General features: G+C 41.7%; 1 protein-coding gene across 1 annotated transcript; it reads right to left on the bottom strand.

The window, feature by feature from the left end:
- Nucleotides 1-4271: 4271 nt before the first annotated feature.
- On the bottom strand, nucleotides 4272-11806 carry BRK1 (BRICK1 subunit of SCAR/WAVE actin nucleating complex). Its single transcript, XM_031955024.1, has 3 exons — nucleotides 11562-11806; nucleotides 5117-5199; nucleotides 4272-4981 (listed from the first exon to the last, which is right to left on the bottom strand). Exons 1-3 carry the CDS (start codon nucleotides 11677-11679, stop codon nucleotides 4955-4957), a joined length of 228 nt encoding a protein of 75 aa, XP_031810884.1. The 5' UTR covers nucleotides 11680-11806; the 3' UTR covers nucleotides 4272-4954.
- Between the last annotated feature and the right edge of the window lie 3222 nt (nucleotides 11807-15028).

Here is a 15028-nt window from a genome sequence, read left to right as displayed (position 1 = left end):
TGTGTGTGTGAGAAAGACAGAGACAGAGAGAAGCTGAGAGAAGCTAGATGGCTTTGTTGATAGAGCAATGGACCTTTGGACAGAGCAATACCAACACAACAACCAAACAATACATATATATGTTTATATATTACATAAACATACATATATAGTGAGATACCGATGGATACCTCTGAAAGAGGATCCTGCAAAGCAGATAGAGAAGTGCTCAAATAGGAGAAAAATCATAAGAGAACTGTCCCAAATTTCTCCCTAAATTAGTTCCATCTCTTTAACATCAATACTCTTCTATGATATCAAATGCCTGGAAGTTGTGGAATACCATAATCTTTGAGGAAGTTTAGTTGTAATTTCTCAAAAGGCAATGGAGAAGTTCCTGATGGATATAAGCAGACTTATAACCAACAAAAATTGTGTAGAAGGCTAAGGAAGGATGCCTGCATACTGTCCTTGTTTAGACTACACCAAATATTTGGTGCACAATAAAAGTATAATTAAATATTTTGTTAACTAGACATCTAAGATATAAATGATTTGTTAATATTAAATTTTTAAACCTTTCTGACACTTATGCCTAAAATATACAGTATTTTCCTTATCATCATGATTAAATAGCAGTGCTTTTAATTAAGACAGGATAACAAAGTAAAATAAAAAAAGGGAAATCCTTTTTTACATTTCAGGGATGTGATCTTCTATAGAGTCCCATTCCACTGATAATTGAAAGGACTGTCAAATTTGCTTTTCTTGGATTGCAACCTGGCTGAAAAATGTGTTATATCTCCAACTCTCAGAAATAAAAATAGGCCTTATCTAAAACTGTTCTCTCCCCCCAAGAGGCTCCTGCCCTCATCTTCTATTTCTCCATTAAGTTACTTTTCCACAGAGATGCTGCCATCTGTTGGAACTGTCTTCCATTAACTAGAGCTTCTTTAAAGGGAGCTCCTTTATTCCCCTATACATGAACACATTTCTTCTTTTATTCCTTACTGTAGCTGCTTCAAACACTGCAAAAGGAGCGCCTGTTTTTTCCCCCAACTCCCTCAATTCCCCCGCAAGCACAAAAGGATCAAGGTCTTCTCCCTCTATCTCATTTCCTGTTATTAGCTCCTAGAGGTCTGTTATCATATCCATGAAGATGATTCCCAGATGTATATATCTAGCCTTAGATTCTCTGGGAGCTCCTATCCCACATCCATCATTTGATAGGGATAACATCTAGACATTATTTAAAACTTGACAGTGATGACACCTGACATCCTGATCTGGATCATCCAGAGAGGTGTCTCAAGTTCTTCCCCAAGGCTTCCAACTTGTCTACTATTCTCAACCATGATTCTCTCTGCTGTAGAGAATATTCTTGTTCAGATAAAGATTTGATTCCATTTCCTCTGAGGTCCTTCAACTTTGATATACAGCAATTTTCCCAGACTCAACATTTCAGAGCTGTAAGTGACATTTCAGATGATCTAGGTTGGGAGTTCTTAATATTTTGGGGGTTATGCACTCTTTGGACAGTCTGAAGTCTACGAACCCTTCTTAAGATTTTAAAATACAAAGGATTACAAAGGAAATCTAAAGGTTAATGAAAATATTTTCCCCCATCTAAGTATGTAGATGCCCTGAAATCCATCTGTGGAACATGTAGTCCATGGATGCCAATACCTCATGCACTCCTAGCCCCATTTTACAAGCGAAGAAACTGAATGCACTTCAAAATGAAAGCCCTTTTTTTGTTTAATTCATTGCCATTTGCAAAGTGCTTACTAAAAGCTGAGCACAGCAGATACAAAAAGTGAAGTTATTGAGGTAGATCAACTCTTCTTGACCAGGGGGAGGGTTGTGATGATGTCCTTACACACATACTCATGGAGCTTAAGCAGAAAGGAAAAAGATTCCATATCTTTTTATACACTTGCAGAAAAAGGTCAAGGCCAGATGTGCAAATGCTGAAAGGTTTTGTGTCTCAATTTCTATGGCAACCTTCTGTGCCTGCATTGACCCACTTTAAAATTTCTCCATGTCCTGTCCAGGAAGTGTTTGAGTAAACAGGAGACTGATATCATCTTCTCATCATAAGCCAGAGTGGAAGGGGTCCCATTTTAAGGTGAAGAAGGACTTATTTAACAGAGACATCATAAAGCAATGTGTATTAAAATAAATTAATTAAAAAAAAAATAAGGCATAGAGATGAGATGACTAGTTTGACAGATGATAGATCTGGACAGAAATTACAAATTATGGTTGTAGTTATTTAATAAAACTAGCTCCACTAAGTCCACTAAGGAGGTAAGAGAGTAGACATCTACTCCACCCCTGAATGTCTCTCTTAGGCTGAAAACAGGAAATGTTTGTGGTGTTCTCTCAAATGAAGACTTCCCTTAGAAAAACAATGAGCTACACTTAGCAAAGTTTTTTTCTTTTTTTAAAAAAAACAAAACAAAACAAAAAAAACCTCTTCAAGACACATCTTTGGGAATAATAGATTATCAGAGTGCCAGAAAATATACCAAAAATAATTTCTATGGAAAAAGAAATAAATGATTTAAAAATTGCAAGATAGATAACTGTAAATTGTAGATAGACTAGATATCCTAGAGAGATCAGCCACTAGGTAGCTTTGAATTAGGTCAGTTCTGACTACTTGTAGTTGTGCCTGTGTTGCTTTCTCTAGAGAAGGAAGCTAAGTTTATTTGGTTTTCTCATCATTTAATCTTAAAGGGGAAGGGCCATATTTCTTTAGGATTAGCAAGTGAATCTCCAACCTTTAATCTGTCAAACATGGTTTCCTGAATCAATCAAAAGACTGAGGCATAATTCAGAAGAATTAAAAACTGCAAAGAGCCCTGTGACCAGAACTGCCAACAAGTAAAACTGAGCAGCAGAAATAGAATATGTAAAGGTCTAGTAAGGGCAAACTCCTAAACCTTTAAAACTTGCAAGTTGTTTTAAACCTGTTTCAAACTTAGAATGATTTGCTATTTCCTTCTCCAGCTTATTTTACAGATGAGGAAACTGAGGTAAACAGGATGAACTAACTTGCCTAGAGTCACAGATAGTGTCTGAGACCAGACTTGAATTCATGTCCTCTGGACTCCAAGGCGGATATTCTCTTCTCTTAAGTTATGTCTTAGGTCACTTGAATAAATGAAAAGGCCTTTATTAAATGTATTTACCACATGCCAAACACCAAGCTATGCCATGAGGATACAAATTCAAATAAAGTCCCTATTCCTAAGAAGTGTGAAAGACGGGCAATGGGAGTAAAGGTGACCCAGGCAGGATATTTTATTTTGAAAAATTCTAAGAAAAATGAGTAGAACCCTAGGGAAAGAGAAAACAGAGCAGGTTGCTCTGTTTATATTCAATGAGTTACTATTAGCAGCAGAACACAGTAGAGCACTCGGTGGCTTGTTGGAAACAAATTTCAAGTCTTTTATGTGTTTATAAATAAAATACTGGCAACAGGAAATTAAAATAGGTAACCATGAATATGTGATGTACTTGTCCTGCTAGACAGAATTAGCTATAGCATTACTCATTAGCCCTAGAACTAATGGCACTAGACACTCACAATCTAATTCCTAAGGTCATAGGATGTAGGAATAAGGAAGCAAAATTACCGTAAAGTGTATTTTTTGCTTCTAGTAACATTCAAACAGCAATTAAACAGTATTTGGGAAGAAGGGCTTGGCCTGGTGATTTCACTGGTCCAGAGAACTCCCAAATGAGGAAATGGGCAATTTAGGGCTTGCTCAAGATCACATGACTAACATGTCAAGACTTCCTGGTTGCGAGACCAAGATGCTTCTTTGATAATAACAGCAACAACAAAACAAAACATTTGCAACTTCTATCTACCCTTAACTAGACTTATTTCCAAGTTTAATAAAAAGATCTTACAAGGTCTCAAATCAGAGGTGGGCCTTTCTTCAGTAAATAGCACTGCTATATTCTGACATGATCTCTTGGGTCCAATGACCATTTAGATTTGGAAAGAACCTCAGGGGTCATATCAAATTCAAAGCCTGACATTTGGAAAATCAGAAGGTAGGTGACTTGCCAGAGGTCAGTAATAAGCAAGAGTCAGAGTCAGGATTTGAACCCATTTCCTGAGACTCCAAATTCCGAGCTCCTCCCACGGCACGATGGACAGACCTCTCAGGCTGTTCTAAGCCCTGGCCATGGCTGTGGAGTCCACCCAGAGAAGCCTGCTCTGAGCAGGGGCGGCGCTGGATCTACTTCCATCTTCATCTGTTCAATCACATCAATCAGCTAAAGTTGAGAAGTTTATTGGGAAAACATGACAGGCAGAGACATCTCACATGACAAAAAAGAAAACGACTTTGAAAATGGCCCCTCCAGCCATGTGAGAGCCCAGCCCCATCTCCTTTAAAAGGACAGAAAATCTGGCGTATTAGTAAGGACATTCTATGGCAGCTCATGCGCCCTGGTGGAGGGCATCAACCTGGACCACCTCAACACTGCTCCCCCTCAGCATGGAGTTCAGCACCCCCATTAATGATGGGCAGTGAACACGGAGCCCTTCTCGAAACGACAATGTGGGTCTGGTGGAAATGCTGTTCGGCCATCTCTCACCTGGGAAGCTGTAGGGGACAGGGACTGAAGATGAGGTGGATAAGGACATCTTAGAGAGGGTCCCAAACTTCCAGCTTTTCAGCCATTTTGACAAATATCTCCAAGTAAAAAAAAAGTCACTTAAGTAAAATGCTCAATGTTGTTTTTCCGAGAGTTCCCCCTGGACTTCTCCCCCACTCCACACACCCACAGATGCAAATGGTAGAGCCCAAAGGCCACATTTTAAAAAACAGAAAAGCAAGAACAAGCCCTGGCACTCTGTAAGGAGTCAGGAAGGAGCTGGAGTCTGCTGGCGCCTCTCCCACACAGGCTAGTGTTCTCCAAGGCGACTGTCCAGCAGGTATATTGCATTGGTCTAGGTAAGGGTCTCTCCCTTTGTTACCTGTCAAAGGAAAATAGACACAACTCAGTTTACAAGGATTTGGGAAGATCTAGTGCCCTTCATGCAGAACTCCCAAACAAGCTTTTCCCTTGGGCATCTCTGACCCCTCTCCAGAAAAGGTCTGGCCAGGCTCACCCTTGCTTCAATGTACTCGATTCTTCGTTCCAGGGCTGTCAATTTCTCATTTAGTGTTGCAAGCCTTGAACGACAGGACATATCTAATAAAAAGGACACAGAAGGCTCAAAGTCAATATCACAACACAAAGACTCAAAGCGTTCCCAGCCCCACCTCCCAGCCAAGAAGAGAAACTGAGACCTCAGGTAGAATACATATTTAAAGCAAAGCCGGGGGCAGAGAGATCTTAATAGTTACATAGTTCATTGCCCCCCACCAAGTGTGGGATAACTGAAATTCCTATTCAAGATGGCAAAAGACAAGAGAGTTAATGGGCATTCAAGACAGGAAAAGTCTCACAAGTTAAAGGTTGCAACTGAGGGTAAAAGGAGGACAGGGAAATAGCACAGGAGAGGGAAAGATGACATTTTAAAACTCATGATGATAAATCTCAAATAACTCTAGATTGTAGGGATCAGAAGAACAATGTTCATGGAAGAATCAATGGAAAGATTATTTTTAAGAACAGGAAGCACCTTAGCCCACCTACTCTATCTTCCTTAAAGATAACTTTGAGGAAGATGAGGCTCAGAAAGTTGAGATGAATCACCCAAGATTCTCATAGTCATAGTTCCACTTAGTGGCAGAGCTGAGATACAAATCTGAATTTCCAGACAATTCAACTGTGTTTTTTTTACCCTTTCTTCTTCTATATTTCCAAGACCCAATTTATTTTTTAAGTTTATGTCAATTAGTAGGGTATGACTACTAGGTACTGAAACAGAAATGAGAAATATGCCATTCCACTTTAGAATGCATAAAGAAATGGAGCCAAAGTCTGACCCATTCCCTGAATTTCTAAGTAATAGACTTAAAAAGTCTTAGCAAAATAAAAGGTAGGCTCCCTATAAAATTTTAGGCCATAAGAAAGTCAGCATTGGAAGGACGGATAGTTCTTGAGAGCTTGAATGAAGAACTACATTCTGAAATGCAAAAAGAAACAAATTGAAATAAGGAAAAAAGGAAACAAACTGATGTAGATTTTTTCCTTTTTTTTTTTTTTTTCCTTTTTTTTTTTTTACTTCCTCTAACAAGGAATGGCTCTTTAAGTAGGAGAGGGATACTATTTAGAAATTGTAGATAATGCAAAAGCTACCAATAGAACATTTTTTAAAATAACAAGATAAAAAAGGGAGGTAATGGAGGACAAATAAAAAGTCAAGGAATCTCATAAGGATAAGAAAGCACAGATGAATGGGATGATATTAAGAGATGACTAAAAGAAGATAAAAGTACTCAACTTTTATTCTGCTTAGCTAATTTCTGTCTAGGAAAATGAGCTCTGGATTGGAAAGGAAAAAGGGCAAGTTCAATAGGAAACAGCATCATGATACAGAAGCCCAACATGCCAATGCCTTTTCAGGCTGCATTAGCAATGGCATGGTGTACATACAGGATAAGACAGCTCTGGTCTGCTCTGGTCAGATCCCACCTGGAACTCAGATGGTCACTTTAGAGAAGACACTCTTAATCTAGAATGTGTTCAAAGATGGTGAAGAACATTTAGATTCTACCATACTTAGATCTTTAGAAACTTTTCCCCTGTGGGGGACAGTGGAAAGAGTATTGGATCTGGCGTCAACACCTGAGTTCAAGTCCCAACATTTAACAGCTATATGACTTTAAGTCAAGTCCTCTAAACTTTCTAAAGCTCAATTCTTCATTTTTCTAACTCACAGGGTTGCTCTGAGGAAAGCAGTTTGTAAATCTCAAAGCATTATATAAATTGCAACCATATTATTTGGTAGTTCTGTGGTTCCCCCCAGAAAATCTATTTCAGAAGAAAGAGCTGTGTAGAAATTATTGTCTTGTTCCTAAGCCCCACTAGACATTTATTCACATTATCTTTAACTTACAACAGAAAGAGCATAACTCAGAAAGCCAAGAATTAGGTTGGAAAAATAGTTTCTATTTCAAAAGCAAGGGACCCTTAATAGCCTTCCTTCTGGAGAGGGCAGTGATTCCTTGGATCATCAAAGCATTATACAGCCACCTTCTCAAAAGGGATGGGGCCTCCTACTGCTTCCCTGAACCATCTGTCATACCCAATCACAAAATCCATATTTCATCAAGCCATAAGCATACAGACTGGGCCCAGAGTCATGCCATCCTGATGGCTAAGGATTAGAACGAAATATAGTTAAATTCATTTAACTGACAAGTATAGTAACAGCATTTTTAGTATGGGGGAGGGAATCAAAGAGTATATCTTATACAATTACTGATTTATGGATCTTTTAAAACATGTTTCCACTATAAATCTTAGGTCCAAACTATAAAAGCCTACATTTTTCTTTAAGATATAATTGGACATAAGACTCTTCATTTCTAAATTTAGCAAATATGGTGTGCCACTTCAACTAAGAATAAAATGGCTGTGATTTGAGCACTCATCAGTGCAGAAATAATGTCACCACATCTGATGCTAATTTTCAACACAAGGCTGGTGAATAAAATGGGACAAACAGCAGTGTCAGGTTATTATTAAATTTTAGAAAAAGGGCCTCTTGATTTATACAAAATGCTTTACTATCAGAGAGCTTGGAAGCACAGTAATGTGTGTAACCATAACTTAAAAGAAACAATCTTCTAGGTCCTCTTGTTTAAAAAAAAAAAGAAAAGAATTATATCTCCCAAGGATCAGGTTCTTCTGATCTTTTACTTCCAATATCATTAACTATTATACTCAGATTTTAGACTAAGTAAATGATCCTCACTCTCCCTGACCTCCAAACGGACACCATGGGAGTTCTTCAGCCTTTAAGAAATTTTTGAGTCCAAACATGATATGAGGAAATGTATTAGTTTCAGTTCCCCCAATGACATAAGGCCAAGATGTCAGGAACTAACATGAAAACTCAGAAAGTCTTTCAACTTTTTAAGTTGATTTAAACTCAGCTCTACTGGGTAGGAATGTTCAACTTGTTTCAATTCCAAAAATCATGGAACATTACAACAAGGGACCTTTTTAATTGTTTACTCCCAACTCCTCATTTTACATGAGGTACCAGCCCCAATAGGGAATATAATGTGCCTTAGGAAGTCCTAACAGCTACTTAGTGGCCAATGTAGGATTAGAAGGACCCAAAGCTTTTGACTTCTGGTGCAAGGCTCTCTGACATCTATTTCCTAGATTTCTCAGGACATATAAAGGCACCATTCCCAAGGCCACCTGACTATCTACAACCCTGACAATTCTCCTTTCTTTCCAATATGGTAATCGATCAACTAATATTTAAGTATCCTTCTGTGGGGCAGGGACAAAGTTTAGCTAAGACAAGATCCTGCCCTAAAGTAGTCTAACAGAGAGAGGACAAGACCAGAAATAGCTACAAAAAGTATTACATACTAAGAGTCAAAGACCCTGGTTTCAAGTCTAGCCTCAGATACTTACTCTCTGTGTGACTTTGGGCAAGTCATTTAACTTCTCTGGACCTCGATTTCCTCATCTGTAAAATGTGGGGGTTGGACTAGGTGGCCTCTCAAGTTCCTTCTGCCTCTAGGTCTATGAAGTCTTTACCCTCCATTCCTCACCTTTCTCCAAAGTAAAGAAACTCAGGAGAGTAAGTCACACCTAGGTCAAACTGACATACTGGGTGGGGGAAAGAGAAGCAATAAACATTTATATAGGACCTACTACATACTAAGCACTATAAAAAGCACTTTTATAAATATTATCTCATTTGATCCCCATAACAACCTTATCAGGGAGGTACTATTTTCAATATGCATATTAATATGACCTGGGCCTCCTCAACCCATGATCTAAATTTTCCTTTTATCTTAGCCATCCTCTAGATTGTTTATACCTAAAAGCTTACTATCACTTATAAGTGCTTCTTCATTTCAAATTCAATTTCATTTTATTTTTCAGTTCCAAATTCTATTCTCCCCATCTTTTCTGCCATAAGAACACAAGAAAAGCAAAAGCTATTACTAGCATGTAATCAAGCAAAATAAATTGTCTCACTGGCCATGGTCCTCCTCCATTAAAAAAAAAAAGTCAATCTGCATCCACACATGGGTCCTTTTCCTCTGATTTCTTTGGGGCATAGTATTGATATCATATCTCTTCCTGTTTTTATTTTATGATTTTAAACTGACATTCCCTTCTCTGACTATAATCTCCTGATCTACTTTGTTTCTCCTAAACCAATTATTCAGTCCTCCAGGACTTTCAATTCCTTGCTGTTCTCCAATTCCATCATCGTGTGCCCTCATTTTCCTCCCTTCATAATCCTGATGTTATATGTAATTAGTTCAAGTATGCGCTGTCCCCATTGTCTACCTGCTTTTCAGGCCCTGCCAACATTCAACCCTGAACTATTCCCTCCATCTACCTGCCTTTTCTTCATTTTCCAGAGCTAAATGCCACTGGAGGAAACTATTTAAGGGTGCTGACTCCACTATAAATTCATGTGATCTAATCTTAAATCAGATCCCCTTCCAACTCTTCCAGGAAGGTACCCTATCAATCATTCTCTCCTGTTCATCCAGGCTCTCAGTAAGTACTGACTCTTTTACAGTTGCCTATGACTTTTTCCTGGTCTCCACCATCCTGTCCTGCTATGTTCCTCTGCCACTTCACCCCCATCCATTCTTCACCTCACCACTCAATTGAAATTGCTTCTCTCCAAAATGCTAAATCTCAGGGTCTTTTTTCAGTCTCCATTTTCCATCTTGTTGAATTTTTGGACATTGCTAACCACTCAGTCACTCCCTCTAACTTAGAAAAACACTCCTCCCTTGGATTCAGTGCTATTTTTCCTACCCCCCTGGACTACTTCTCAAACTCCTCTGCTGAATAAGCAATTCACTTCCCCCCTCTGCAAAAGTAGGTCTTCCTATTCTTATCTTTCTGCACTTTCTCCCTTAGTGATCTCACTGGCTCCCAGGTATTCAATGACCTCTGCTGGGATGATAAATCTGTATAGCCAGTTCTAATCTTTTTCAACTCCACAATTATCAACTGACCCACCAGGATATTATTTTTATAAGGCAAAATGAATATGTTCAAATTGAAATTATTTTATATATACCCACTAAGACTCTTCCTCCTTCAACCTTCCCTATTTCTGCCAAAGCCACATAGAACTCATCTCATTACAGTTGATTGATTCTATCCCCACTGCAGCTCCCTCCTTCTGCACTCACACGGCTGCCATCCTAGCTCATGCCCTTCTCACCTGTCAGCTTGAATATTTCTAATTCCGTTTCCATTCAGTCTGATTTCCAATCACATAAGCTGCCCAAATAATAAGTCTGATCATGCACCAGATAGTGCTTCCTCAGCCTAGCACAGGCTATCCCACCTACCTGTCTAGACCTAGTTCGCACTACCCACCCTTCCACGTATGCCATATATGGGACTCCTGGCTGTTCCCCAAATTCTTCCTTTTATTTTAGCCTAAATGTACTCTCGTGCCTTCTTCCTCATCTCTTACTCGGAAACTTTCAGTTCCTTCCAGGTTCAACTCAGGGGCCTCTTCCTCAGCGAAGCCGCATCAAACTACTATTTATGTTGTATCCTCCCAATCGAATGTAAGCTCCTTGAGGGCAAGGTCGGTGAGGCTCTTAAGGGAATCGCTGAAGGAAGACCAAGCCCTATTCCACACGGAGGCGCAGCTACCACTGCTGCTTCCGCTTCCACCTGCATCACTCTGACTAGTCCTGGGGCTGACGGAGAATTGCTGGCCTCCCAGGGCGGGGCTTGCGGACACCCCCCACCCCCTCGGCAGGGCCCCGGCCCCCCGCTGAGCGCGTCCCGGCCCTCGGAATTCTCGGCAAACAGCAGACTTTGGAGTCAGAAACACCACGGAAGGCCTCGGGCTCCAAGGCAAAGACAACAGAGGCGCAGGGACCGCCGGCCCTTAGCTTCTGGCCCCGCGGCTGGCCAGCCTGGACCACACGGTTCGGCACATAGTCAGCGCTTAATAAGAGCCCGGACTCATTCGTGTCCCGCTTCTCCTCGGAGGATCGGTTCCGAGGCAGGAGCCCTTCCCGTCCCTCCCCCAGCCCCGGCCCCGCGGAGGTCCGTCCGCTTCCGCCGTGGCTCCCGAGGCCCCGGGATCGGCGCCTCCTCTCGGTTTGGAGGTCCCGGGGCAGGGGCAGCAGCCTGTCAATCCTGCTCTCTCCGGCCTCACCCAGGACCTCCCCGCTTCCCAGCTCGGAGGGACCGGGGGATTCTCTCTCGCCCTCCCGGAAGCGCTCGAGGCGGGGGGAAGGGACCGCCTCCGGGGGACCCGGCTGGCCCAGAGCGCCCACACTCCCGGGCGGGGGGCGCAGGGCCGGGGTCACGGGCGTAGGACCGGCGCGAGGGCGGGGTGCGGCTGGGGGAGTGCAGGTTGGGGGGCAAGGGGCAGGAGCCGCTCCTCCCAGCCGTGACTCCCCCTCCCAGGGGCTCACCGAACGAGTTAAGGAAGTCCGCGATCTTTTTGATGCTGCTAGTGATGATCTCGATGTACTCGCGATTCGCCCAGTCCTGGTGGATCTCCCGCTGCACCGGATCCTCCTGCCCCGCCATGGCCCCCGCCCGACCCAGCGCGCTTGCGCCGCCCACGCCGGAAGCGCGCTCTTGGCCCGCGCCCCGCCCGCCCCCGGAAGATGGAGGAGCCGGCGGCAATACGCGTGCGCGCTCCGAACGGCCGCCCCCGCCTGCTCTGCAGAGACCTTCGGAGGGAGGCGGGTTGCGCGTGCGCCTTGAGCCCAGCGGGGCGGGTGGGAGGTGGGTTGGGAGGGCGGCCCAGCTGTTGAAGGCCGTTAGGGGGAGCGCGCGTGCGCCGCCGGACCAACCAGGCAACCTTGGCCTCTAAGTTCTCAGTCTTAAAAAAAAGTCTGCCTCGTGCAGCCGGCCTTTGAGCTCGCTCCCAAAGCGCCCTTCGGAAGCGGCCGGTGTGCACGGGTTCGAGCCCTGAGCCCGGGGTCCAAGCTGCCTCCGCCACGGTCTGTGGGGTGACCCGGCCGGGCACCTAGCAGCCCTCGCCCTAAAACACGCCCCTCAGATGCTGCCCAAGAGCCGCGTCACTGGTCGCGCGGATAGAGCGCAATAACGGAGCCGCACTGATTAACCGCCTGCTGTATGCCCAAGTGTCGGGAGTGCAGAAAGGGGCCGGACAAGCCCCGTCCGCAAGAAGTTCCTAGTCCAAGAGTCGCGTCGCTGGTCGCGCGGATAGAGCGCAATAACGGAGCCGCACTGATTAACCGCCTGCTGTATGCCCAAGTGTCGGGAGTGCAGAAAGGGGCCGGACAAGCCCCGTCCGCAAGAAGTTCCTAGTCCAAGAGTCGCGTCGCTGGTCGCGCGGATAGAGCGCAATAACGGAGCCGCACTGATTAACCGCCTGCTGTATGCCCAAGTGTCGGGAGTGCAGAAACGGGCCGGACAAGTCCCGTCCGCAAGGAGTTCTTAGTATAAGGCAAAGCCCCCGAAACTGTGCCTTGCATCCCGTATGGGGGGCAAGTAACTAAACGTGGGGGTGGCCAAAAACTTAACAGTGAAGAGTTATCCAATGTTCGACCAGCATTTAATTCTTTATGTAAAAGTAAACAAGCACATCCATCCCAGTATGCAAATATTTTCATCTTTAATAAGCGGTAAAACTGTGTATATTTGTGAATATCAAAGAATTGTTTCGAAATAAATTTATGATTTGTTATTGATAACATAATATTTGTTTTGTATACCTATTATATATCTATATACCCAGGATCTATTTCTTGGGTGAAAAGGCAGAGAAACGTTAAGCCGTCCTGGATTAATGCGGCAGAAAACATGTAATCAAAGCGAGCTATGGATAGGATAATTGGGAAACACTGATGGGAGTTTTTGGCTTGTGTCCTGTTTTTGCCCAGATTGGGGACTGTTAGAATGGAACTCTGTATAAGGTGTCAAGACTTTTTTCAGTATAGTTTTGCTGAAGCTTTTCCTCTTTAAAATTTGTCACACAATTTTGAAATACTCAAATAAAAAATTCTGTCCATTCACAGAGAAAAAAATGGACCTGAAATGATGGACCTGAAAGCAGATTAAAACATGTTTTGTTTTTTTTGTTTTTGTTTTTTTTTACTTTATACAAATTCATTTAATTTTTTCAAAATTTTTTCCCAATTACATGACAAGTTTTTTTGACATTGATCTTTTAAAACTTTGAGATCCAAATCCTCTTCCTCTCCTTCCCATCCCCCTTCATTGAGAAAGCAAGCAATTTGATATAGATTTCACATGTACAATCATGCAAAACTTATTTTTATAGAAGTCATATTTTGAAAGAAAACACAGATCAACCCCCCTCCCCCCCCAAGGAAAATTAAAAAGTAGGCTTCAAAAAAAAAAGTATGCTTCATTCTTCATTGAATCCACAAGGTCTTTTTCTGTAAGTAGATAGCATTTTTCATCTTAAGTGCCATCCATGTTTTAAAATAAAATTGAAAATTTGAAAATTCGTTGTCACGAGTGATGATTTTCTAGGATGTGGGAAAAGGGATTGCCAGTGCAATTAGGTGATGTAGAAACAAAACATCAATAATTGTTTTAAATGAGAGACATTATTACATCAAAGCTTCTTAATTGTAGGGATTGTGACTCCATAGGGGCTGGTGTCATTGAATTCAAGGGTCCCAAAATTATGAATTATCATTAAATGTTTGATTTGCATATCTATTTTATATATCTAAGGCTATGTAAAAATTTCTCAGGTGGAAAGGCCGGTGGAAAGTGGAAAAGAACACACAATTCCCTCAGTCCTATGATTTATAAAGTGCTAATCTTACCTCCCAGAATCTCCAAACTAGAAGGATTCCAGAGGTCCCCTGGTCCAGACCATTACAGAAACACAAACCCCTCCTCTCCAATGCACAAAGCAGGTGTTTTTTTAGCCTTTGCTTAAAGATTTTAGGGAGAAAAAGGTTTCTGGTTTCACTCAGCCATCATTCTGGTTATTAGGAAGTAGAAAGGAGTAGTTCAAGGGGACTTGGCCTCCAATTTGTTAACTATCTGGATCTATGTTAAGTTCAGGAGTTTGGACTGCATGGACTTCTAAGGTCCCTTCCAAACTTACATTTCAGATCCATTTTTCCATAACACAAAGCTAAATCTGCTTCTAGGCATCTAGTTCTTCTCTCTGGGCAACCCAAAAGAATCCAATTTCTTTTCAGAATGACAGTCCTTCAAATATTTGAAGACTGCTAATATATTCTCTCTCTTCTTAATAATAGCTTTTTATTTTTCAAAATCCATGCAAAGATAGTTTTCAACATTCACCCTTGCGAAACCTTGTGTTCCAAATTCTTCTCCCAAGAGTACAATCTCTTCAAAATGACAGCACTTCAAATATTTGAAGAAGATTGCTAACATTTTTTTTAATAATAGCTTTTTATTTTTCAAAATACATGCAAAGATAGTTTTCAACATTCACCCTTGAGAAATCTTGTTTTCCAAATTTTTCTCCCTTCCTCTTTACTCCCCCTTCCCCTAGACAGCAAGTAATCCAACATAGATTAAACATGTGCAATTCTTCTAAACATAATTCTACTTTTATCATGCTGCACAGAAAAAACAGATCAAAAGGGGGGAAAATGAGAAAGAAAAAAACAAGCAAGCAAATAACAAAAAAAAAAAAAAAAATGAAAATACTGTTGTGATCCACATTCAGTCCCCATAGTCCTCTCTGAACGCAGATGGCTCTCTCCATCACAAGGCTATAGAAATTAGCCTGAATCACCTCATTAACATATTCTCTCCTGAGTCTTTTCCAGGCTAAAAAAAAAAAAAAAAAAAAAAAAAAAAAAAGGTCAGTTTTCACTTCAACTGATCACTAAATGGCATTGACTTGAAAGGACTTCACATAATTTGATCTTCACTAAAACCCTAAGAGGGA

This window comes from Sarcophilus harrisii, chromosome 1 (genome assembly GCF_902635505.1).
Source record: "Sarcophilus harrisii chromosome 1, mSarHar1.11, whole genome shotgun sequence".
NCBI lineage: Eukaryota > Metazoa > Chordata > Mammalia > Dasyuromorphia > Dasyuridae > Sarcophilus > Sarcophilus harrisii.
The sequence above is the reverse complement of the archived record's forward strand: the minus strand, read 5'-3'. Positions and strand labels throughout refer to the sequence as shown.

Excerpts from the sequence above, each read along its gene's own strand:
- BRK1 (XM_031955024.1), bottom strand. The coding sequence starts at position 11,679 with ATGGCGGGGCAGGAGGATCCGGTGCAGCGGGAGATCCACCAGGACTGG. Across the intron at positions 5,200-11,561 it reads GGACTTCCTTAACTCGTTCG|ATATGTCCTGTCGTTCAAGG; the intron begins GTGAGCCCCTGG and ends CCTTTTTATTAG. Across the intron at positions 4,982-5,116 it reads TCGAGTACATTGAAGCAAGG|GTAACAAAGGGAGAGACCCT; the intron begins GTGAGCCTGGCC and ends TTCCTTTGACAG.